Consider the following 23,605-nt stretch of genomic DNA (forward strand, 5'->3'; position numbering starts at 1 on the left):
TACTTTTCTAGTTTCATCCTCATAGCAGTTTTTGTATTGACTTTGACTATGCATGCACCTCCTGGTACCACAGCACCTCTAAGGCCCTTAAAACAAGGCTCCAGACTTCCCAAAACAAACTGGTCAGGCTACTTACTACTTGGCCTCACTCCCCGAACCCACCTCACCCCTGCCCACTTTGACAGGCTGGAATGGCTTAGGGTTGACGACAGAGTACAGCATCTTGCAATGGGTCTGGTCCACAAGATTCGCTACACCACCAAGATACCCATGTCATCATCATCATTTTTCGACCGCAGTCGAGATCATGGATTTCACAATGCCACGCCAGACTTCCCGGTCCTTCATTGCCATCCCCAGTTCCTGCTTAGTACTTACTGATGCATGTGTCCCTAGCGATGACATCAGGGAACGCCAGAGGGAGTTCAACAAACCATGTGCAAACCAGATTTGGCACAAACAAGGGACTAAATTAATTTTGCTCCTATGCCACCAAAAGGTGGAACGCCCCCTACCAACAGTCATTAAGACATGCGAATGCATGCACCTCCTGGTACCACAGCACCTCAAAGGCCCTTAAAACTAGGCTCCAGACTTCCCAAAACAAACTGGTCAGGCTCCTACTTGGCCTCACCCCCCAAACCCACCTCACCCCTGCCCACTTTGACAGGCTGGAATGGTTTAGGGTCGACGACAGAGTACAGCATCTTGCAATGGGTCTGGTCCACAAGATTCGATACACCACCAAGATACCCATGTACCTGTCTAGATACTTCCTTAATGTTAACGAAGTCCACACCCACAACACCAGAGGGAGTGCAACGAACCATGTACAACCCAGATTCGGCACAAACAAGGGACTAAATTATTTTCGCTCCTATGCCACCAAAATGTGGAACGCCCTACCAACAGTCATTAAGACATGCGAATCCCTTGACTCCTTCAAAACTGCTCTCAAACGGCACCTACGGACGGCTGCAATTTGAAACTGGCCCCCGTAAAAATCTGAATCCCCCCCACCGCCCACCAATTTTTCCCCTCACTGTATATGTTTCTTTTCCCTTTTTACCTCCTTTATGATGAATTCCTGTTCTGTTCTGTTCTTTGACTATATAGAAGTGTCTATTTGTACGTCTCTAAATGTTTTGATGAATTGAACAAGGTGGACCCTCTTGTAAACAAGTGTAATGCTTAATTGGGTTGTCCACTCACAGTTAACAGTCTTTGTATTGAGTTTGTGCTTGAAATGTACTGTAATTCTGCAAACTGTTAATACATATTTCAATCAATCAATCCCTTGACTCCTTCAAAACTGCTCTCAAAGGGCACCTATACAGACGACTGCAACCCACCCCCTTTCCCCCTCACTGTACGTTTCTTTTCCCTTTTCCCTTCCTCTATGATGATTTCCTGTTTTGACTATAGATGTGTATATTCGTACGTCTCTAAATGTTTTGATGAATTGAAAATGGTGGGCCCTATTGTAAACAAGTGTAATGCTTTATGGTGTCGTCCACTCACAGCTTAACAGTTATTGTATTGTAATTCTGCAAACTGTTAATAAATCCATCAATCAAAAAACAAATTTCAATTAATCAATTTTGTGCTGCTGGCTTTTCTCGGTATTTCAATCCCCTTAGCAGACCTCTTGGGGCGTCGAATGGGGTGCTCGGTTCGAATCCCGGCTCCTCCTGTCTACATGTCGAAGTGTCCTTGGGCAAGACACTGAACCCCAAATTGCTCCCGATGTGCTGGTTGGTACCTTGCATGGCTTCCGCCACAATCGGTGTATGAATGGGTGAATGTAATGCACAATCTATGTAAAGCGCCTTGGATAAAAGGTGCTATATAAATGCACCATTTACCTTATATTGAACTGTGCTTTCCTCAAACTGTGCTTAGTCTACAAACTGTTAATAACATTTTCAATCAATCAATCGATATTTAATACAGAGAGATGATAGTAATGTAGGGGTAAGTAAAGATACTGGAAGACTCGGGGGTGTCCTCACCAGATGTAGAATGACTCGATAAGGCCTGTTGATCAAGCTTAGACAGTTATTTAGCACACATTAGACATACAGAAAAGCAGGTTTTAGGCAGCAATCGGACAGAGTATAGGCTATCCACTCGATAACGTAGGAGAGCCCAGCAGATCCTAAAATATAGCCTTTTATACAGGGTGTCTGTTCCAAATAATGTCATCAGATGGATTTCCAAATATTCCTCTGATAGTCTAATGGCAATTAACAGACTCCTTGTTTATTCAACATGTTAGGATTGAAAAAACATGCAATTTGCAATATCTCTTCCAAAATTAACATCTGGTGTGACATGGCAAAAACAAAACCTAGCCATAGATATGTACCAAGGATTAGCTGTACTTTAACAGAGCAGGCCCCGGTCAGGAGTACTTACTATGATGTAGGCCTGCTATTACTTTTAATGAGTTGGAAACCATGTACTGAGCCATAATGATTGCTTTTTTTTCTACTACAACAATCAAAATGAAACAAACAGAATCAGAATTAGCTTTATTGTTACATCACAGTTTTACAGGTACAAAAGTGGGTGAAATTTCCCATCCCATGAGAGTTCCCATCGTGTCATTTTTCCAAGAAAACAAGAAAGGGGAACAGGTGGTGGCGGTGTGTATGTGGGGGGGGGGGGGGGGGGGGGGGGGGGAGATCAAGGCAAGAAGGAAGAAAGTTTGACATTTCTGTATGTCATTAGGAATGCCTTATTCTAACATGGGAAGTTTGGAAAATTCTTAGTGAATCGGGCCCATTGTGTTTTTTTCTTCTTTTTCTTTTCTTTTTTGTGTAGCAAATTTCCGCCAATTTAGTCATTATGCCAATTCAATCCTCCGCACATATTTCTGTGTTGCTACTTATGCTTAGCCCCAACGGGACTGAAAAGGTTGAGAACCACTGATCTGACTTGAGTGGGGATTCGACCCCTGACCTCCCCGCCTCAGGGTGGACATCCTTAGCCTGGCTTGGCCAGACTAATATAATCTGCCTGCTGAAGGCTTCCTTTTTGTGACTGGCAAATTTGTCTGGGACATGCTAGCCACAATGCCACTGAGCTGGTTCATCTCTCTCTCTCTCACTCACTCACACACTCACACACTCACACACTCACACACACACACACACACAGCTGCACTCAGGTTGCACAAAAAAAGGGTACCTCCTCACCACCTCAGCATTCGGCTTGGCGGCTTCGTGTCTATACAAAAACTAAATCAAAATCTGTGTTCATCGGAGGGGAGCCGGGTAGGAAGGGTGATCTTTGTCAATGGGTAATGTTGAGCAGGGGGAGTAAGACAGAGGCGCCATGTTCCTCCCAGTGGGTCTTCACACTGGCAGGTGAGCCAGTAGTGACTAGCAAGATTTTAGGGCGACCGCTCTTCGCCGGGCTTTGGGGTGACCGTACCGTCTTCGCGGTTTGGGGCGAGTTGGAATTGGGGCGAGCAGTTTGGTATTCCTCACCACACCACCAGCAGCAGCAACCTGTATACGAGATGGCAAGCACAATAAAGCATACACTTTGAGTCCAAACAGAAAACATCGATGACAAGACAGGCTGACTGACTCAGTGTCATTTGAGTTGCATGGCGATAAGATGGGAATCAAGTTACAGTATGATCACTCCCTCGGCATCAACATGGTTGGTAAGATACGCCAGGGGTTCTCAACCCGTGGGTCGCGACCCCTCGGGGGGTCGCCAAATTATTTTAGGGGGTCCCCAAATTATTTTAGGGGGTCCCCAAATAAAAAAAAAATAAGATATATTTTTTTAATTTGACGATTTTTCAAAAATAGCAGACCTACAAGCTCGTAGCGCGCCACTCGGTGGCGCGCTATGAGCTTGTAGATCTGCTATTTTTCAATAGCTAAATTGTAGCAGTCAATTTATATTGGGGGTCGGGAGGGGGCGAGGCGGGGGTCCCGAGACATTGCCAAAGCATTTCCGGGGGTCCCCGGCCAAAAACGTTGAGAACCCCTGAGATACGCAATGAATGCACCTAAACAAGTGCCGAGTATGACATCTTGGGGTGAGCACGGGTTGCCTCCAGATAGCATATGGAGATACACTGCATGCTGCCAGCTAAAAGTTCTAATGACATGAACGAAAATGTACGTGCTTATGTCGTCCATCAGAAACGCAATGATACAGAGTGAATGCATAAAAGTGAAAACATTAGATTGAAATGACTAAAAGTAAGTGGTAAATGCTAGTTAGAAAGACAATACAATACAAATCTGCTCACCTCTTTCATCAGGTTTGCTTTTATTTCCTCTATTTCCTTCGCTACTTCCTTCAGGTGTGCTACTTGCTGTTCACGACTTGTATTCTTTAGCCAACTTACTGAAAAGGGATTATTATTATTATTGACAGCAGATTGCTGTCCAGTTTGGCCCTCAATCAGTGACAGGTCTGAGCTTAGGATCATTAAAATGTCCTGTTCCTTTGCTGCTAGCCGCTTCTTTAGATATTCATAGTTGTGTTTAGGGTCAATGTTTGCTAGAGCTATCCACCGCCTAACCCTAACCAGCTCACAAAGTTGTTGTTGTAAAGAACACCCTTTTACTGAACGAAGAACACGTCTATAGACCGGTGCAATGTGGTCAATGTACTTTGCGCCTACTTCCAACTGCTGTCCTTGTATGCTTCTCTGACTTTCTTTTTGTCCAGCCATTTTCATTTCTTCCGCTTGGAATTCCGCTTTGGTGAGCGTATTGATGGCGGATTGCTGTCCAGTTTGGCCCTCAATCAGTGACAGGTCTGAGTTCGGATTTAGGATCATTAAAATGTCCTGTTCCTTTGCTGCTATCTGCTTCCGTAGCCACTCAGAGTTGTGTTTAGGGTCACCGTTTGCTTGAGCTATCCACCTTCTAACATACTTCAGCTCCTTCTTTAGGTCAGAGAAACGTGTCCGTTTTCTTACCGGACGAAGAACACGTCTATAGCGCTCTGCCATGTAGTCAATGTACTCTGAGTCTACTTCCAACTGCTGTCCTTGTAAGCCCTCAGTCTCAGTCCGTGACAGATCTGAGTTTAAGCAGGAATGTCCAGGTGCATCGTTGTAGCCAGCAGGTGGATGTGGATGAGGGTAAACCTGACCAAGTAAGGCTCCAGTGTCAGCAGAGGGACGTACCGGATTCATTGAATTACACAAACCACTAGACACATCTTTCCAAGCTGTTGAGGACAAACCGTTACTAGTGTCTCTATGGTAGTCAGTGTACTCTGAGTGCTGGACAGTATTGATTATGTGAAGGTAACAACGGTCTGACTGCCGTCGTCCAGTTTGGCCTTCACTCAATGACAGGTCTGAGTTCTGCTCTATCGTATACAGCTCCTTCTTCCCAATAGACAATTCTTGTCCATGTTTTTGTTCTGCCGGTTGTTTTGTTTGTATTTTCATATCAGTGAGTTTTGTCTGACATTGAGGGTTGATGTGGAGGTCACGAGGTAATGGCCGCTGTCCACTTTGGCCCTCGATCAGTGACAGATCTGAGTTGAAGTGAGAATGTCCAGGTGCAGTGTTGCAACCAGCAGGCAGATATGGATGAGGGTAAACATGGCCATCCAAGGTTGCAGTGTCAGCAGAGGGACATAAAGGAGTCATTGAATAATTACAAAAAGCAGGGGGATAGGAGGAGGAAGAAGGTGGGATGTCATTGGACCCATAGTTCAAGGAAGCACAGTTGCTAGTGTCACTGTGGTAGGCACTGTACTCGGAGTGCCGGACAGAAATGTATGATGGAATTGCAGAAGCAAAATCACTTCGTACATGCTGGTGCTGACTAGAGCCAAAATGGTGGTCGCCTCTATCATCACTCTGGGAAGATTTCTCCTCACGCTGGAAGTTTCTTTTACACCCTTCATTGGAAATGTGTTGATTGAGTAGTTCAGTCTTCCTCTCTTCACTGCGAGACTGACAGTCTCGTTGGCTGTCACTCTCGCACACACCTGACTTTTCCTTCACAACTGGAGTCTGACTACTATGCAGAAGACCCTGACCAGTAGGAGGATGCTCATTGTGATCAATGAGTGTTTTATTCAGCAATGTCTCAATGTCCACCCCTTTCTTAAGTACACTAAGGAAACGCTGCAATCCTATGACAGTCAAGTTCTCAAGTTCCTCAACAGTAGTAGGGCTCTGGCTGGGAGGTTGTGGTTTAACAGGGACCTGCCAAAGGGCACATGTAAAGAAAACACTATTATCATAATTTATCTGTTAAAGAGTGCAGCATACATCAGGGAATTAAAACTTTGAGTGAGCTTCTCAGTACTTCACAAGCTTACTAATTTCTTTTACATTTTCAAGAAATTGTTAGACATTAGGCCTATAGTTGCATACCATGACTGAGTATACGCTTATGTTAATTTATGTTATCTTACACAGGCGCTCCTAATAAAGTGGCTGGTGGTGAGTATATTCATTATGAATATATACGTGGAGGTAAGGAATTGTAAAATATTCAAGTGATAGTTTGTGTTCAACAAAGCTACAAACCTCCCCATGTGAATCCAATAAACCAGAATGACGGTGCCTGTTCATCAAAGCTTTCGCTCTAAGTTTTAGAGCATGGTCATCTTTGTTCAAGGTCGACACATTTGTCTTCTCCACAGGATTAGGTGGTGGAAGGTGGTCATTTGGAGTGGAGAAGGCCTGAACAGTTGAAAATAGTTTGTTAGCATTTGAAACAGACTTATAGCATGTCATGTAGACAGCACAATAATTGCATTGTATGTAGTCATAGCACATCATAGTACATATGTATAGCATAGTATAGTATATATGTATAGTTTATATGTAGTGTCAATATATAGATATGTTCTAGTTACGTTCTTAGCTTACGCATGTTTCATGATAAATGCATTTTATATATGTGATGTATTCCCATGCTTTTGTTCTTGCCTAATGTAAATCGCTCTGGATTAAGAGCGTCTGCTAAATGCCTAAATTGTAAATTGTTACACCACCATGCACATATACGGACATCTACCCCAGGGGTAGGCAACCTTAGGCACGGGGGAGGGTGATCACTGGCATTAGTGTGAGAGAGGGAAGGTTTTTATTTTTAAATTAAATATTCCAAAAAGTGTAGTCAGTTAAATTAATTCTATTCACATCTACAAATTACATGATAACTTACATCCTGCACATAATTGCGACATGACTGGGGAGGGATTAGGTGGGTTATTGGTCTGAGTTTTAATGATCATTACATCCTGAAAATATTTCTAAGCTCGTTATGTGTATCCTATATGGACAATGAAAATCAATTGGGAATATTTGATTTTGATGTGGTGTCATAATTATATATGGCACACAGACTATCACGAAAATGAAAACATGGCACCTCATGTGAAAAAGGTTGCAGACCCCTGATCTACACCACTAGATAACGTATGGTGTCTGATGTAGGTCAAATATTAATATTTTTTCTACAAAGTAACTAGTAGTAACTACAGTTTTTAAATACATGTAGTAGTGTAAAAGTACAATATTTGGCTCTGAGATGTATTGGCTCTGAGATGTAGTGGAGTAGAAGTAAAAGTATTAGGAATTGGAAATACTGAGGTAAAGTACAATTTAATACCTTAAAATTGTACTTAAGTACTGTAGTACGTGAGTAAATGTACTTACAGTAGTTACTTTCCACGCTTTCCTTCTTCGCTGCACAATACCATCCACCCTCTCATTCAGTGGTCTATTGTTGTAGGCTGAAGGCTGTTTGCTGCAGGAGAAACCTACATCCTTTTCTCCTGTATTCATAAAGGGCAGAGTATTTCTCGCAGAACTGTCCACTTTGCTAGAGAGATCCTCTTCCCGATCTTCTTTAAACATCATCTGACAGCTTGTCTTTGCTTTTAGGATGCTTTTTAAGGGTGGCCTTGTTGTTGTTGTCATCTGACATGGTGTATTTGCTTTTAGGATGCTTTTTAAGGGTGGCCCTGTTGTTGTTGTCATACCAATTGTAGGAGTTTTCTTGCAGAGTATTAATTGCTTCTCAATCTGTTTAAGTTCTCTCCTCTTCCTTGCCAACTCTTTATCGATCTCACTCAGTTCCTCTGGTTCGCTATCTGGGTCTGATGATGTGACCATTTCTGGGTTAAGAGTATTGGAATTCAGCCTGTAGGACATATTATGCCTATCGGATGAAGGTGTATGATGCGCCAATTCTTCATTAGTACCCATCATGGTATGTGGTCGTTTGTTGTCTTTCACTGAATAATAACCACAACGTGGGACATTCATTCTCTGTATTTTCCCTGCAATCAGTCCTCCGTCTTGGTCTTGTCTCTGGTGAGTAGTAGTACTATTTCCAGTCTGTATGATCCATTGTTTAGTCTGTTCCAGACAAAACAAGGGGAAAACGTCCAACATAACACCACACAACACAATAAAACGAAAGTGTTAAAATGACCTTTTTTAAACCCAACTTGAGCCCCATTTATTGTACACTTTCCTAGATAAACACAACTCACAGCGGTTCTTCCACCAGTGTCCAGTCAGCTAGGATAAGACTTCTTCTTCTCTGAGTTATTTGGCGGATCGCAACCAACGTAAAGGTGCATACCGCCACCTACTGTACAAGAGTGTGCAACATCATGTCAATTTTCTAGTGCTAGTTAGATCCTTAGAGAAGGTTAGATCCTACTACTCAGGTTTGTAGTGTATAAAAATGTAAACAGTGCCTTCCTCACCATAGCTACACCCTTTCCCTCTGCTCCAAGAATCCCTGACAAATCCCATTCCCGTCCTGCATCATTAAAGGACAACTTTAGTTTTTTTCAACCAAGGTTCATGTTTTAGGATGTTATTAGAGAAAGTAAAAGATGAGTGTTATTTTTTTTTCATTTGCTGCTTTCTTTCATTTTAGGGATTTTAGCTGTTTTTGACAGGGGGGCGGGGGCATTCGAGCATGGGGCTAAATATGTATTTTTTACAAAATATTATGGCGATTTATTTTTTTATTATTTACTATAGTCCTAATAAACCCCAGGAAATTACATCTGGCCACAAAAACATCACAGGATCTACTGAATGTGAAGGTAGCCTACTGGGGGAAGCCACACTGTGTGTCATAGGCTCAATGTCAGTTTGACATATTCAGTAGATCTCGTGATATTTTGTGGCCAGATGAAATTTCCCGGGATTTATTAGGACTATAGTAAATAATTAAAAAATAAATCGCTATAAAATGTTGTAAAAAAATACATATTTAGCCCCATGCTCGAATGCCCCCTGTCAAAAACAGCTAAAATCCCTAAAACGAAAGAAAGCAGCAAATGAAAAAAAAAGAACACTCATCTTTTACTTTCTCTAATAACATCCTAAAACATGAACCTAAAACAACTAAAGTTGTCCTTTAACTTTGTCCTTCAGTTGTGCTCTTTCCTCTATGTACCTACAGTATCACAGTTCAGTAAAACATGCTCAACATTTTCTATTTCCCCACAACTTCCACATTTATTGCTCTCTGCCTTACCCATGGTAAAAAGGGTGCTGTTGTTTAACCCAGTGTGGCCCACCCTTAGCCTAAATGAATCGTTCTTCCCTTCTATTCCTTTCATTATACTCCTTAGTGAACTGTTTTTTTGTACCTTGTAGTACCCTCGTCCTTTCAGGTCTTTGTCCCACCTAATTAACCAAATTTCCATCCATTTATTTTTGACCATTGTTTTCCCTTCACCCTTTCCTAGTAACACTCGTAGTGGTAGTGCTACCTCCTGCTGAGTTGCCCTTTTGGCAAGCTTGTCCGCCCTCTCGTTCCCTGCCAGCCACTTATGTGCTGGCACCCAACAAAACTGAATATCCAGGCCACCTCTGTGTAGTCCTAGCAAGTAGGCTACTGGTTAATCTCAATAACTAGGTCCTCTCTAACTGACTTTTCGGACTGAAGGCTTTTCAACACTGCTAGTGAGTCTGTGCACACCACCACCCGCTCTGGTCTGACCTCCTCCACCCATTGTAACCCAGTGATGATTGCCACCGCCTCTGCTGTAGCCTATATATGATCTGGTATCCTCTTTGCTATAGTGACATTGAACTCTGGTATATACACTCCTATTCCCACCCTGTGCTGCTCATTCTTAGACCCGTCTGTGTATATGTGCAAATAGTTGCTGTACTTCTGTCTGAGGTAAAGGTACGTGGATTGGGCTCCTATGTCCTCTGCTTGCCAGTCACTTTTATTTTCAATAATGGTCAGGTCCACTTCTGCCGTCTCCAATTCATATGCCCTCACTCTCTCTTGCCAAATCCATCCAAAACCCCTCCCCTGGAAGCTGGCATACTCCCAGCAATCCATCAGTGCCCTCTTTGGGTTTCCTTCTCCACTACCTTTGATTCTGATCCAGTATGCAAGTGTAAGCTTCTCTCTCCTCAGCTCCAGTGGCATTTCTCCTGCCTCTATTAACACTGCATTAATTGGGGTTGATCTAATGGCTCCAATACAGATCCGTAATGCTTTGTACTGAACTCTGTCTATTCTTTGCAGTGCTGTTTTAGCTGCTGCTCCATACACTATACATCCATAGCCTATTGTTGAGCTCATAATTGCCCTATAGATCCCCATGAATGACCGTTTGTCTGCCCCCCAATCACATCCGGCCACTGCTCGTAGTAGGTTGATTCCTTTCTTACACTTGGTCTCTAGGTTATTCATGTGCACCAGGATAAGACTTCGGTGGCCGAGCTCTTCAGAATAAAAGTAAACAAAAACGATTAATTTGCACATTAAAACAATACATTAAGTATTTAATGTGTGTAGTGTGTGTGTGTGTGTGTGTGTGTGTAAATGATCATACTACAGCATCACACAAAAGCATCACAATGTTTAGAATTGAATATGAACCCTTGGTAATATCATTTTAAAACCAGTTCTCTCTCGTGTCATCACAAGGAGGTCTGGTCATGTATTGAGAGCATCTGCTTTCGGGAAACTCTCAAGGTGGCGGTGCATGCCTAATCTTTGTTTGGACACACACACAGCCTACTGTATAATGCTGCCTACTATGCACAACTTATAATAGGTATATACAGAGAGAAAGAGAGAGATTATTAGGCTACTGTACATCTTTTGGCATGTGTTTTCACTTTTCACCAACCAGAGAGAGAGCTTTGTTTTAACTGCCCAGTAATGACATAATACCGAGTGAACAGATGGAAATGTTGCCATTTTATAATGGGCATTAGTGAGGAGTACAAATTATGAAGATATGGTTCAGTTTTTTTTACGTCCCGACGGCGCCACTGATGTGGCCCGACTCTAGTTCACCTATACCAGTCCTTCCTAGCCGCAACCTGCATGCAGGGCAAATATACTGTAAATAGCAGATCTAGGTCTGCTATTTAAATATACTGTACGTTCGGCTTTCAGGAAGTGAAAAACCACAAAGAACCGTTTCAGCTTGCATGTGTAATACACTAATACTTCTACCTTCAGTTCTCTTCAACACCACAAAACAGTCACTTCTAATTTTCAAGCAAGCTGGACGATAATATAGCTTTAAGCATACTAAATCAATCAATGCATGAGAAAGAATTATATGCATTAAATGACTATGATAAATTACATAAGTACATATGGAAATTTAAAATGAGTGACAAGTGTGTATGTGTGTGAGTAGGTTATTGTATGCCCTTGAATTCAATACGTTTTCATCATAGTCTTAGTGGCAAAAAGCTATACAGGCCAAATCAATAGAATGGCAACCATGAGAGGCCTGCTAGGTCAGTAAAGTATAAACTCAGACAGCTAGTTGCAACCTAAAGTACAGATGTGCTCACCGTTTGGGCTGCCAAGAAGTAGACAGGGTGTACCTGTACACCAGAACAAATGGTGGAAATGGAAAGAGAAGATTTTGAATATGAAGGCTAAAAACAGCTCAACAAGGGTCCAGTTTGCCAAAAAAAATGGCAGGGTGACACTTAGAAAAAGGATATAAATATTAGAGGTTTTGGATACAGGATTAATTCTCCTATCCGATCGAGTGAATACTCTGTCCTATTGTACTAAGCTTTCTTGCTGAATAAATCATTTCGTCTCAGTACGTTCCTCCCTGGACCTTCATTTAACTGTCCTCATCAACAGTCTCTCTCATTAGCCCATTTTAGAATATAGGCTAGGATAAATTGAGCATTATTGCTTAGACATTAAAGGAGAATTCCATGCTAGAAGGCTTTCTTACCTTTCTTTATAGTTGTTACATCCCCACCAAAGAGGCCCAGGTGTTTTTTTTGTGCAAAAACTCCTTGGCTATTTAATTCCCCTACCATAAGCACTCAATGAATTGCATTGAATGGAATGGGAATTGAATACTATGGGGTGTTGTGCTAATTCGCTTATTTCCATCGAAATAAGAAGTAAAGTGTGCCGCTTGGGATATTATTTACATTATGAAGAGAGATATATACAAAACAATAATAATTTTGAGCGATGGAAATAAGCGAATTAGCCCCATTCAATTCAGTTAGGGCTTATGGTAGTGAAAAAAGCCAATAAGGAGCTTTTGAACAAAATAACACCTGTACCTCTTTGGTGGGGACGTAACAACGACAAAGAAAGGTTTTTAGTATGGAATTCTCCTTTAATGGAAGGCTTTTCTTCTCAATCATGTTTCTTTCCCCCCCCCTTTTTATTTTATTCTCTTTGCTCACTTTCTGAGCTGAATGCCCCTCCTCGTGAGAGATCACTCTGTACATTGAGTTTTGAATCAGTGTTAGGCAGAGTATCACACTGGCATCTACTTTCTCAATTTAATTGTGACAAAGTTGTGAAAATACTTTCTAATGCAACTATACAGCATGTCCAGTGCTGTGTGAAAGTAGCCTCGGTCCCAGGCTTACTCATCTGCGAAGAGAAAAGCATGGTCACAACCTAAGGCAGAGACGCCATCGGCGGAAGTGTCGGTCTGGAACATCCGACAAATTTATTTCCCCCAGATAAGATATTATTCCGACCAATCACAGCACTAGTTTCATTCACAGCGATAGCCTCTACAGCTTAGGTCTTGCCCAGCGTGGTGTGAAAGAGGAGTTGACTACTGGCCAACATTCCAACAAATCCCTCCTACCACATCAGAGGGGGCCGAGCCAAAACGTGTCACACATATTCTAGCCTACATCAACCCATTGAAATGCATTGAAAAGGGCAGTGGGGACCTCATCTACAACATACTCAATTGATCCCGAGTCCTCTGTTAAACATTATTACCATCCATCTCTAGTTTTAGATTCAGTGTTGCCCCCTTTTACTGAGAAGGCAATTACAATTAACTACTCTAGAGACTACCAAGTCTCTGTACCAATGAAGACCGGCCAATAATGCTGTGTGCTCATCACCAGTGGCCAAGCAAAGAGGAACTTTTATGAAACAGGTTCTGTGAAATCAATAGACATATTTCTTAAAATTGTGATATTTCTACAGACCCTCTTCAGAAAGCAAATAAGCCATAAACATTCACTGAAAAAAGTTAAATTGTAATAAATGAATCAATTCAAACTGTCGTAACAAAAATGTTTAATATATAATTAAACATGAATCATCTTTCAAACAGATCCTGGAGAAATAAACTGAATTCTGAAGTCGGTTATTTGGCCTTGGTTCTCAGGATACCTGGTACTACCGTTAGTATTACCAGCTCAGTCCTGACCTGAATACATCACTTACACTTAAGACAAGCGGCTCCCAAGTAGGTAGTTGGAGCGAAAAGAGGCTTCAAACTTTATTGTTGAAGTTCCTGTGCCGATATGAAATCTAAACATAATGGTACAGTTGGTTTGTGTCATTCCGGTACTGCAGAGCCTTGCTTTCAGCCTATACTGGAAACATCAGAGTTCTCTCTTTAGATCCCTTGCTCAACGGCACGCAGGGCCCCAGTGAAAGACATAATGTCATTTGGAACACTGAGTAAGAAAACACAAGGATGAAATAGAATATTGATTAGGCCGTAGTGGGCAATTGAACGCATGAGCATGTGCTTACAGTCAAGTCTCTGGGGAGCAGGGGGGCAGGTGGGGGTGGGGACTACGTGGCTTTTGTCTTGGCGGTGGGTTCCGTTTCCTGTTCGTATTCTATTTGTACAAAGGCTCTCTTCCTGAACGCCGGACCTTTCACGGGAGCCTTCCCTTTAGACGCAGCCTTCCGCTCTGTCTCCGTCTCCATCTCCTCCTCTTCCTCACTTGACTCTTCCTCCTCCTCCCCCTCTTCATCACTGCTAGCCTGCAGGTTGTTCATGTCCTGAGGAGAGAGGAGGAAAGAAGGTGGTGATGAAAGGGATTGTTGGAGACCTACATAAATGGTAGCTGTATGATGCTAATGCAACAACGTAGTTGTACGGTTAGGGCTGTGTCACAATCATGACTCACGCCGGGGCTCCACTGGGCACGTTGCGTCTCCGTCCGGTGCGTCAAAAAACGAACCGGGGCAATTTTAATGCAGTCACGCAACGCAACGCGAGCAGTGGAGCCACCCTTCATTGATTAAAATGGGAACATTCCCTGACGGTGACGGAGACGCGGCAAAAAAAAAGCAAAGTTCTTTGTTTACCCAGGGTAAGTGGACTAAGTTCGAGATGCTTGTTTACAGCCACGCCCTGCTCATAGAACATTTCATGGTTGGGGTTCAATGCCTTGCTCAAGGGCACTTCAGCGGTGGTAATTTTAACGTGCCGGTCCGGGGATTCGAACTGGCGACCTTCCGGTATCAAGACCGCTCCGCAAACCGTTCGGCCACCGCTGACGTGCCCGGTGGAGCCCGGTGTAATAATTGTCGTACGAATAACTGCAATTAACGATTCAATTGTGTTTTTGACATTGAACATTGGAACATGATTTTTTTTCCCCGTCGGCTTTGTAAACAAAACTTTCATAGTACAGGGCAGATATGACAACTAACGTAAATATGACTGGCAGCAATACCTAAAATGGGACATATTTAATCATTTTATACATTCTTTTTTTTGTTCTTCCCCTTAATGTTGCTGAAACAGTTACTTTGAGAACTGACCAGCGACCGTCGGTGAAAGAGTTTCTCTCGGCTTCCTTATTGACCGCTCATTTCTACGAAGGAGAACGAACGGCTTCGATAGGAGCCTCCATTTTATACATTCTAAAAAATTAAATACAGTAAATAGTGGACTAGTGTACAAGCTCACAATGCATCGCATTGCAAGCTTGTAGTTCTAATTCCATTCTTTTTGAAAATGTATGAACATATAGTCTTATTTATGACAGGTCTACTGTACAATGCCAACACAACACAGAGATACGATGACAACACTTAGCTGTACGACAGACATTTACCTCAAAGTCACTGATGTCACTCTCCTCCACCTCATCAGCAGCAACAAACTCCTTCTTTCCAACATCCTGAAAACACATTATTGTTGTCAAATCTTTGTTTTGATTCAAATGGAGATGTACAGTGCTTTAATGTTGTAACTTCTATTAATCCAGATTAAGCCAAACAGTTTTCGCTGAGAGCTCCACTGGAGCATTAGACCGTTAACACATTCACGATGATTTACTTCATAGCCAAGTCAGCGGTTTAGCGCCAGCGAGTGACGCAGCTCTGCGTCAAATGGTCCTTTATAGTGGTTTGTGATAGATCGCGGTCATAATGTTGCTAGATACATTAGCATTGGGTTGCAAGGCAATGAAGTCAACTGAAAATGTACCGTAAGCAAGATGGATCATTTGTTCTTCCCCTAAAATGTTGCTGAAACAGTTACTTTGAGGACTGACCAACGACCGTCGGTGAAAGAGTTTCTCTCGGCTTCCTAATTGACCACTCATTTCTACGAAGGAGAACGAACGGCTACGATAAAAGTGGATCGCATCCATTCGTCGTTGGAAACATCCTTTCACAACAAGCTTCATTCGACGACCCATAACCAAAGAACTAACGATCGCGACCACACAATGTCTTGTCCGGGTGAAATAGAAGGTGAAATAAATAAAAGGTAAAATAAAAGGGTCTGTCACAACACACTGTCTATCTACAGTCACTTTCGGTTTTAGGCTTATGGTGAAACCTTCAAAATAAGGGTTTGACTGAAAAAAAACTGGCGGTTAGGTGAAAATTGCTGTCTGTAAGTGATGTTTTTTGTTTGTCAAGGACAAATAAAGATCCAGACAGAGTAGCCCTCCTCACCTCATCATCTTCTTCCTCCTCCTCTTCATCTTCCTCCTCTGACTCGCTCTCCTCCTCCTGCTTCTCCATAGCTTTGTCAAACGCGTGCACAGGGAAGTTGTAGATGTCTCCGTACTGACAGACGGGTAGCAAAACAAAAAGGCAGACAGTTAGCACCTTCAAGACAACGTTCAGTTTAAACGGTCCTCATTTTTCTTCAGATAATACTTGGTATTTCAATTCAGACTTCAGCTACTTGCATTCAATTGTTTTTCATAGTCAACTAATCTCTTGATTTTATTTATAAAAAAACGTTTTGTTCTTCCCCTTAATGTTGCTGAAACAGTTACTTTGAGAACTGACCAGCGACCGTCGGTGAAAGAGTTTCTCTCGGCTTCCTTATTGACCGCTCATTTCTACGAAGGAGAGCGAACGGCTTCGATAGGAGCCTCCATTTTATACATTTCATGGCAATTATGTTCTTCCCAAGTTATCTGACAAGTCAAACTTTTCCTTTATAATATGGAACAAAGAAAATGTGTACATTTGTGTAAATTGTAAATATTAGATTTGACTAATAAAATGTAACATACCGTTCCCTGTTTGAGCCTCTCCAGTAGTTCTTTCTCTATAGCCGTGTCCAACTGAGCTGCAATCAATGCTTTCTCCTGCGCACACACACACATAAACAGTTAGATTAGTTTCATACCTGGACTTTTTCTTGTTCACTTTTTTTATTAGAACTTTTGTAACCTGAAAATCACATTAGATCAGAAGAAGAAATTATTATCATTCTAAAGCTAGCAAGATAAACTAGAATAAACAAGTAAACAGTACAGTAGTACATCCCGTGGATGCAGAGGTCATTGTTTTATTGCGTCGCTTAACTATAAACTGTGTTTTGGGATGTAAAATGCTATCCTATTTGAGATCAAGGGAATGAACTCAATGATCTCACCTCTCTTCTCTTCTCTCTCCTCTCCACCTTCCTGCTGAGAGGAACCAACTTCCTCCTGAAAGCAACACAAGGAGAAAGATGTCATCAAGGCAGGTTTATTTGTTTAGCACGGACATGTCACACTCAAAAGCAAATTCAAGAAAATGCATTACATAAGGCATCGTTGTTCTTCCCCTTAATGTTGCTGAAACAGTTACTTTGAGAACTGACCAGCGACCGTCGGTGAAAGAGTTTCTCTCGGCTTCCTTATTGACCGCTCATTTCTACAAAGGAGAACGAACGGCTTCGATAGGAGCCTCCATTTTATACATTCTAAAAATGTATGTGTCATTTAAATATTTGTATTGCTTCAGAATGGTCTCTCCGATATCCACCGTCTAGCCGACCTACAAGCTCATTGTGACACGCCGTGAGCCAATTGTAGATCTGCTATTTTTGGTGAATGTTCCCCCCAGAATAGGAATGCTAGGGTTCAAGTATGAAGTCATTTTAATTTGTCGTAACGGAAACTACCATTCTCTCAAGTTTATGTCATTACAATATTTACCCCTAAGATGTGACAAGTCACATCTTAGGGGTAAATATTGTAATGACATAAATATAAGGTTCTATAAGTAACAAAGGACAATGTAATTCAGGGGTGCCTTGGATGAAAGTTATTTATAGGAGTGACCCGAGTCAAAAAAAGGTTTCAGAATAGTATAGATAAGAGTATAGTAACCGTACTGTTTGTACTTACTGTCGCTTGAGCGTCAGTTTTCGGATGCGGATCAGGTACTGCGTGATCTTGGTGAAACGTTGTTTACATTTATGTCGGATGAACCTGGGCCAGTAGATCAGGTTTGTGTCGATCATCTCCAGAGCTTGCTCGTAGTTCTTGCTCAACTTCACCTGGAGACACACGCACACTTATTATAGACTACTGTGCGTAAGACAGACAAATTACCACCGCTGAAATGCCCTTGAACAAGGCATCAACCACTACGATGAAATGTGTTCTATGAGCAGGGCCTGGCTGGAAACAAGTTCTTGAGCTTAGCCCAGATACCCTGGGTAAATATAGATTTCATTTCATTTCATTTCATTTCATTTCATTTCAGGTGTGATGTGACATTAGAACTACAATCTGGGGACCCACTGGCAAAAAAGAAGAAACAGCACCCTCTGCTGTTTATTTCCTTGAATTTGAGGCCCCAATAGAATGTGTATAACAGGATGTTGGCCCCGGCCTCAGCCCTCCACTTCCTGTGGTGTGCCCGCGTTTTCATTCCCACTATCAACAATGTATAGTATACACATTCTGAATGGCCCTGCTGACAGATTCAGTAGCATAGCTCGGAATCTGTTCTTGAGATTAATAGGACTATAATAGTCATAATATATTTATTTATAAATAATTTGTTAAAATATTATTATAAGAGTTGAGATTAGTATGTAATGTATGCATGCATACACACACACACACACACACACACACACACACACACACACACTGTATATAATATTTGTACACATTGAGACTACATGCACGCATGCAGGTTGCATACAAGTGATTAATAACGGATTCCCAAACATGTAATTTTGTGGAATGTTCATTTCGGTTCACTCGGCGCATCCTGTGTATAAGGGTTGTGAGAGAGTGGCAAAGCAACATGCAAAGTGAGTTTAACATTGTTTAATGCAATCAGATATGACTTTTCTGTTTGGATGTATGGGCTGTCAAGGCCAGGAAAGTGGTTTTTTGCCACTCCGTAGGCGTTCCTGCATAACTTCCTGGTTTGATGATGATGTCACACGCATACCCTCTATTTAATCATTTCACAGATTTTGTTTTGTTCTTCCCCTTAATGTTGCTGAAACAGTTACTTTGAGAACTGACCAGCGACCGTCGGTGAAAGAGTTTCTCTCGGCTTCCTTATTGACCGCTCATTTCTACGAAGGAGAACGAACGGCTTCGATAGGAGCCTCCATTTTATACATAAATATTGGAAATAGCCCGATCTACAAGCTCACAAAAGATGCAATGAATTGTTCACGTCAACTTGATATTTGTCAAAACCTTTCAAAAATAGCAGATATACAAGCTCACAGCACTGCACGCTTGTATATCTGCTATTTTTGAATAGCCAACGAACGTATCAAATATGGATAAAGTGGTTAAAATGATTGTGATGCTGTTTTAACACTTTTTGCTGGGAGTGGGGACCCAGTGGGAGTCCCCGGTCCCCACTTTGAGATGTAATGACATTACAATATGAACCAAATTCAAGCCTTGGTGCGCTAATCGATCACGTCAATCCATCGACAGCCATGCTTGTTGCATGTAAGTGATTAATCACAGATAACCAAACATGCCATTTTGTGGAATGTTCATTTGGGTTCACTCGGAGCGTCCTGTGTATAAGGGTTGTTGTGAAGCGCTCCCAAGTGAGTCGCCATGCCAAGCAGTGGATTGCCCTGCATGCCGCGGCGATTGGAGGTGGGATTTTGAAGATAACTGGTTTGGGAATCGCTCAGGGTAGCTCTCCACCGCACCGATGTTGGCGGTGGTAAGAAAGTGCAGGAAAGCATTTGTCTTGGCGAGTACACCGTCACGTCACCCGACTTAATTCGACTGCCATTCTGTAGTATTGTGTTTGATGGAGATCTACCTTTATACACAACAGAAACCAACGAGTACTACTATTCATTTAAAGATGCAGAGGTACAAGCCTTCTTCCTCTCCACTGGGAGAACTGCATACGAATGTTTGATGGAATGCATTTTTACAGGCGAGTGCCACAACTTTATTTTGCTCCCATCATTGCGTCTTATGAGTGGTACGAGTGGGTTCTTTTGCAACGTGCATGCGTGCGAATTCCTGTATGATATCAATGTGACGTTGTCTGATAAGGTGTCTATTATATTAATACTGAGGTTAGTAATAAAATGTGACATTTTGTGGCAGCTGAGGGATTGCATGCATTCCTTATAAGGCTGTACCCTAGCCCTGTTTTTAGGACTGGAACTTCGGCAGGAATTTTCAAGCGAACCTTTGAACCATTCCTTTCAAATTAATTTTAAAAAATAACCTTCGATCTCCGAACCTCGGCGGGGGGGGGGGGTGGGGGTGGGGGGGGGGGGGGGGGGGGGGGTAATAAGTACTCTTATTATGCATATCGCATTCTCGCCGAGAAGCATTTTCGGAAAAAAACTAATGGTTCAAGCCCATTAATTAAGATTCGAGTGCCAACCCTAACGAGCGAAGGTTCGAACCCTGAATGTTCGAGGACAGCCTTAATTCCTTATACACTATACAACCATTTGTGCCACTTTTACTTGTTACATTATAAATAAATGGTATACTCACTTTCTCCCACATCCTGCCTGGAAAGGCTGCTCTCTCTATCACCTTCATGTACAGAAAAAGCTGACCTGTGAGAGAGAGCGTTTGCACACGCACGCACACACACACACACACACACAGAAAGACATACACACACTGTTGTAAATGGTTTCTGTAACATTATCAATAGACCAGCTTCAATGTCTTCACAGCTACCTAAAGAACAGCTACCTTTTAATATGTTTTATTTCTTTTGCCGTCGGTCAAAAACCCGGTATGTTAAAAACCATTACTTTTCAGAAGAAAAGAAAAATAACCTAACCCTAACCCCAAGCTCTTAATACTCGTCATTGGCTAAATTTGTATAAAACCTACAAACGGACTTCTGCTCACAACACCTGGCGCCGCATTTTTCGTTACTTTAGCTTGACACAGTCATATGAAGAAGTAAAGCATTAACTTATGGAAGAAAAAAACCCTCCAAAATTGAGATACAAGGTTTCTGTCAGACAGTGACAATTTTCTGAAAATTAAGTTCAGAAAGATGAGAGGGAGAGAAGTGAGAGAGACAGAGCATAGTCTCACCTTTTTCCTCTTTGATGGTGGCATACTGGCTGTTAGCGAGTGGGCAGGAGGAGCGATTACACAGACCCGTCAGGTTGTACTCATTACGACAGAATGTCTGGGTCTTTGTCCTGCACAGGAGGACACACAGATGGAGACAGATTATTATATATATATATTTTTTTTAAAACACATTTCATCATATTATACATTTGTTTTTGTTCTTCCCCTTAATGTTGCTGAAACAGTTACTTTGAGAACTGACCAGCGACCGTCGGTGAAAGAGTTTCTCTCGGCTTCCTTATTGACCGCTCATTTCTACGAAGGAGAACGAACGGCTTCGATAGGAGCCTCCATTTTATAAATTTCTAAAAATTACATAAATATTGGAAATAGCCGATCTACAAGCTCACACAAGATGTAATGCAGTGGTTCTCAAACGTTTTCACGTCAAGGACCCACTAATTGATATTTCTGTTTTATGCCAGGGAATCCAAGAAGGTTTGTCTAAAACATTCAAACATTTTCGATATGTCTAAATCTTTACAAAAAAAAATCACACCCGTGTGAAGTAAGTGGTGCAACTCCGTGTGGGGGTCCCCGGGGGTTGGGAGTTCCAGACCCACAGGAACGCACCCAGGGTGACTGCCGGCCTGATTCCGGCGAGCCGCCCCGCGTCCGAAACGGTTGAGAAATGACAGTTACCGTGTGGGGGTCCCTCTACTGTACCCTCCACTGTACTGTACTGGCACACCCGAAATCACCATATATACAGTTAATATGTGCGTGTGTGTTTGTGTGGGTTGCGCACAGGTGATGAAAAACAACCCTGCTGTTTTCGTGCTCAGACGCACCCAGCCAGCCACCCACCCACCCACAAAGTCACTTAAGGAAGTGGTTGCACCACTTCAAAATAAAATAGCAGACATACAAGCTCACAACGCGTTCTGCCGTGATGAGAGTTGTATATCTGCTTATTTTGAATAGCAAACATATAAAATATGGATACAAATAAATCAATAATCAAACAGCCATGCTTCATTGCTTGTTGCATACTTACTTGACCTTATAGGAGCAGAACTGCTTGTTTCCTATGATGTCCCAAATCACCTAGGACCAACACACACACACACACACACACACACACACACACACATTTAAAATTATTAACTTAATTTACCACCATAGGGCTCTATAGAACAAACTACAAAGTCAACAAACCATTTGAAACATTGACAATGACAATCAGTAGTTCATGTCTGTTTGAAAGGGACTTGATACCAAGCAGCCGTCTTCTTCTTTTGACTATTATCACCATCTATTGTTCTTTATTCTTCCGCTGCTGTATATTCTACTTTATTTTGTAGTTGTGCGGAAGCCCATCAAATCAATCTTAACAGGCCATGTGTCTACTAGAGAGTAGACACCATAATTCCACAACACATATTACATACATGTATAATACACATACCGTAATCAAATCAAACATTGTTTATTATAGCACATTTAAAAACAAACAAGACTGCTTAAATTGTGCAGTTAGTATAATAGTGGGTCTATCGTTTAACTAAGACTACTTTATAACCTGTTCCTAAATAATTCAGTGGTACAGGGAGGACAGTCTGTAATGGAATATAATATATAACTCTACATACTATATGTACAAATCTATAAACCAACCTCAGTATTCATCTGAAAAGGTTTCAATGTTTTAATGCAGTGGTCCTCAACCACTGGTCCGGGGACCACCAGTGGTTCTTGAGGTCCCCAAATAAATGATGGTACTTGGGTAACCAAATGAGTCATTTGGTTGGACCCATTTGGTTTCAATTTACGCATTTTACGCTCTCAAGAGTTAAATTATTGTCAAACACAGGTCTGCATTAGTTCATTTACACGAAGTCTACACAGTTAGAGAATGTGGAATAATTGCTATTTTGAGAAAACGTTTGCCTGTTATCTCTCCTATGGTCCAACATTAATACAGCATGGAATTGTGGACAAAATCTTATCCAAATACAACAAAATATTAGTTTTGGGGTTGAGAGTCTACAAATCTCTTCAAAAATGGTGTTGCGTGGCACAAATGCCGAATAAATAATATGCCTTTGATATGAAGAATGTTTAAAACCACTGTTTTAATGTTTAAATGTCCTGTTTGACATGACTAGGCCTATAGCGTAGCAGTCTAATAATTCAAAAAAGAACACTTACGTCGTCGTGCTGCATTTTAGATTATTTCGCCGGCAACGTCACCTACAAATAAAGCAACGGACACGTCGGACACCGTTTCTGTGATATATAATAACTAATACAACTTATTACTTAAGTTACGATGAAATGTGACATCAGCGAGACCACATGGAGCATGGACATCAGGTTTCCGACATTTTTGTTTTGCGTGTCCCGGGTCAAATCCCGTGAATTCTCGCGGTGGTTTGTCTTCTTCTTCTTCTTCTTCTTGTAGGTTTCCGGCAGACTGGATGCCTTACCGGCACATTGCTGCCCTCCACAGGTTTGGGGTATATAACTCAAGTCTGGCTTATTAGCCAGGCTAGTTATGCGGTGGTTTGTCTATTTCTTTTTTTAGCTTTATTG

The 23,605-nt window shown here is 41.9% G+C and overlaps 1 protein-coding gene and 1 long non-coding RNA gene across 3 annotated transcripts; both read right to left on the reverse strand.

Moving 5' to 3' along the window:
- Positions 1–2,519: 2,519 nt before the first annotated feature.
- On the reverse strand, positions 2,520–8,596 carry LOC306933520. 2 transcript variants are annotated; one of them, XR_013791238.1, is made up of 5 exons: positions 8,509–8,596; positions 7,667–8,371; positions 6,530–6,685; positions 4,277–6,202; positions 2,520–3,515 (listed from the first exon to the last, which is right to left on the reverse strand). It is a non-coding gene; the product is annotated as an uncharacterized lncRNA (long non-coding RNA). The 2 variants fall into 2 exon arrangements; XR_013791239.1 differs by having other exon boundaries at positions 7,667–8,549.
- Positions 8,597–13,530: 4,934 nt separating this feature from the next.
- mak16 (MAK16 homolog) lies at positions 13,531–23,438 on the reverse strand. Its single transcript, XM_079516095.1, has 10 exons — positions 23,222–23,438; positions 22,068–22,117; positions 21,029–21,138; positions 20,468–20,532; positions 17,858–18,009; positions 17,119–17,173; positions 16,754–16,828; positions 16,182–16,295; positions 15,332–15,397; positions 13,531–14,267 (listed from the first exon to the last, which is right to left on the reverse strand). The coding sequence occupies exons 1-10, from the start codon at positions 23,234–23,236 to the stop codon at positions 14,055–14,057; spliced, it is 915 nt and encodes a 304-aa protein (XP_079372221.1). The 5' UTR covers positions 23,237–23,438; the 3' UTR covers positions 13,531–14,054.
- Between the last annotated feature and the right edge of the window lie 167 nt (positions 23,439–23,605).

Source organism: Electrona antarctica (genome assembly GCF_951216825.1).
Source record: "Electrona antarctica genome assembly, chromosome: 12".
NCBI classification, from domain to species: Eukaryota; Metazoa; Chordata; class Actinopteri; order Myctophiformes; family Myctophidae; genus Electrona; species Electrona antarctica.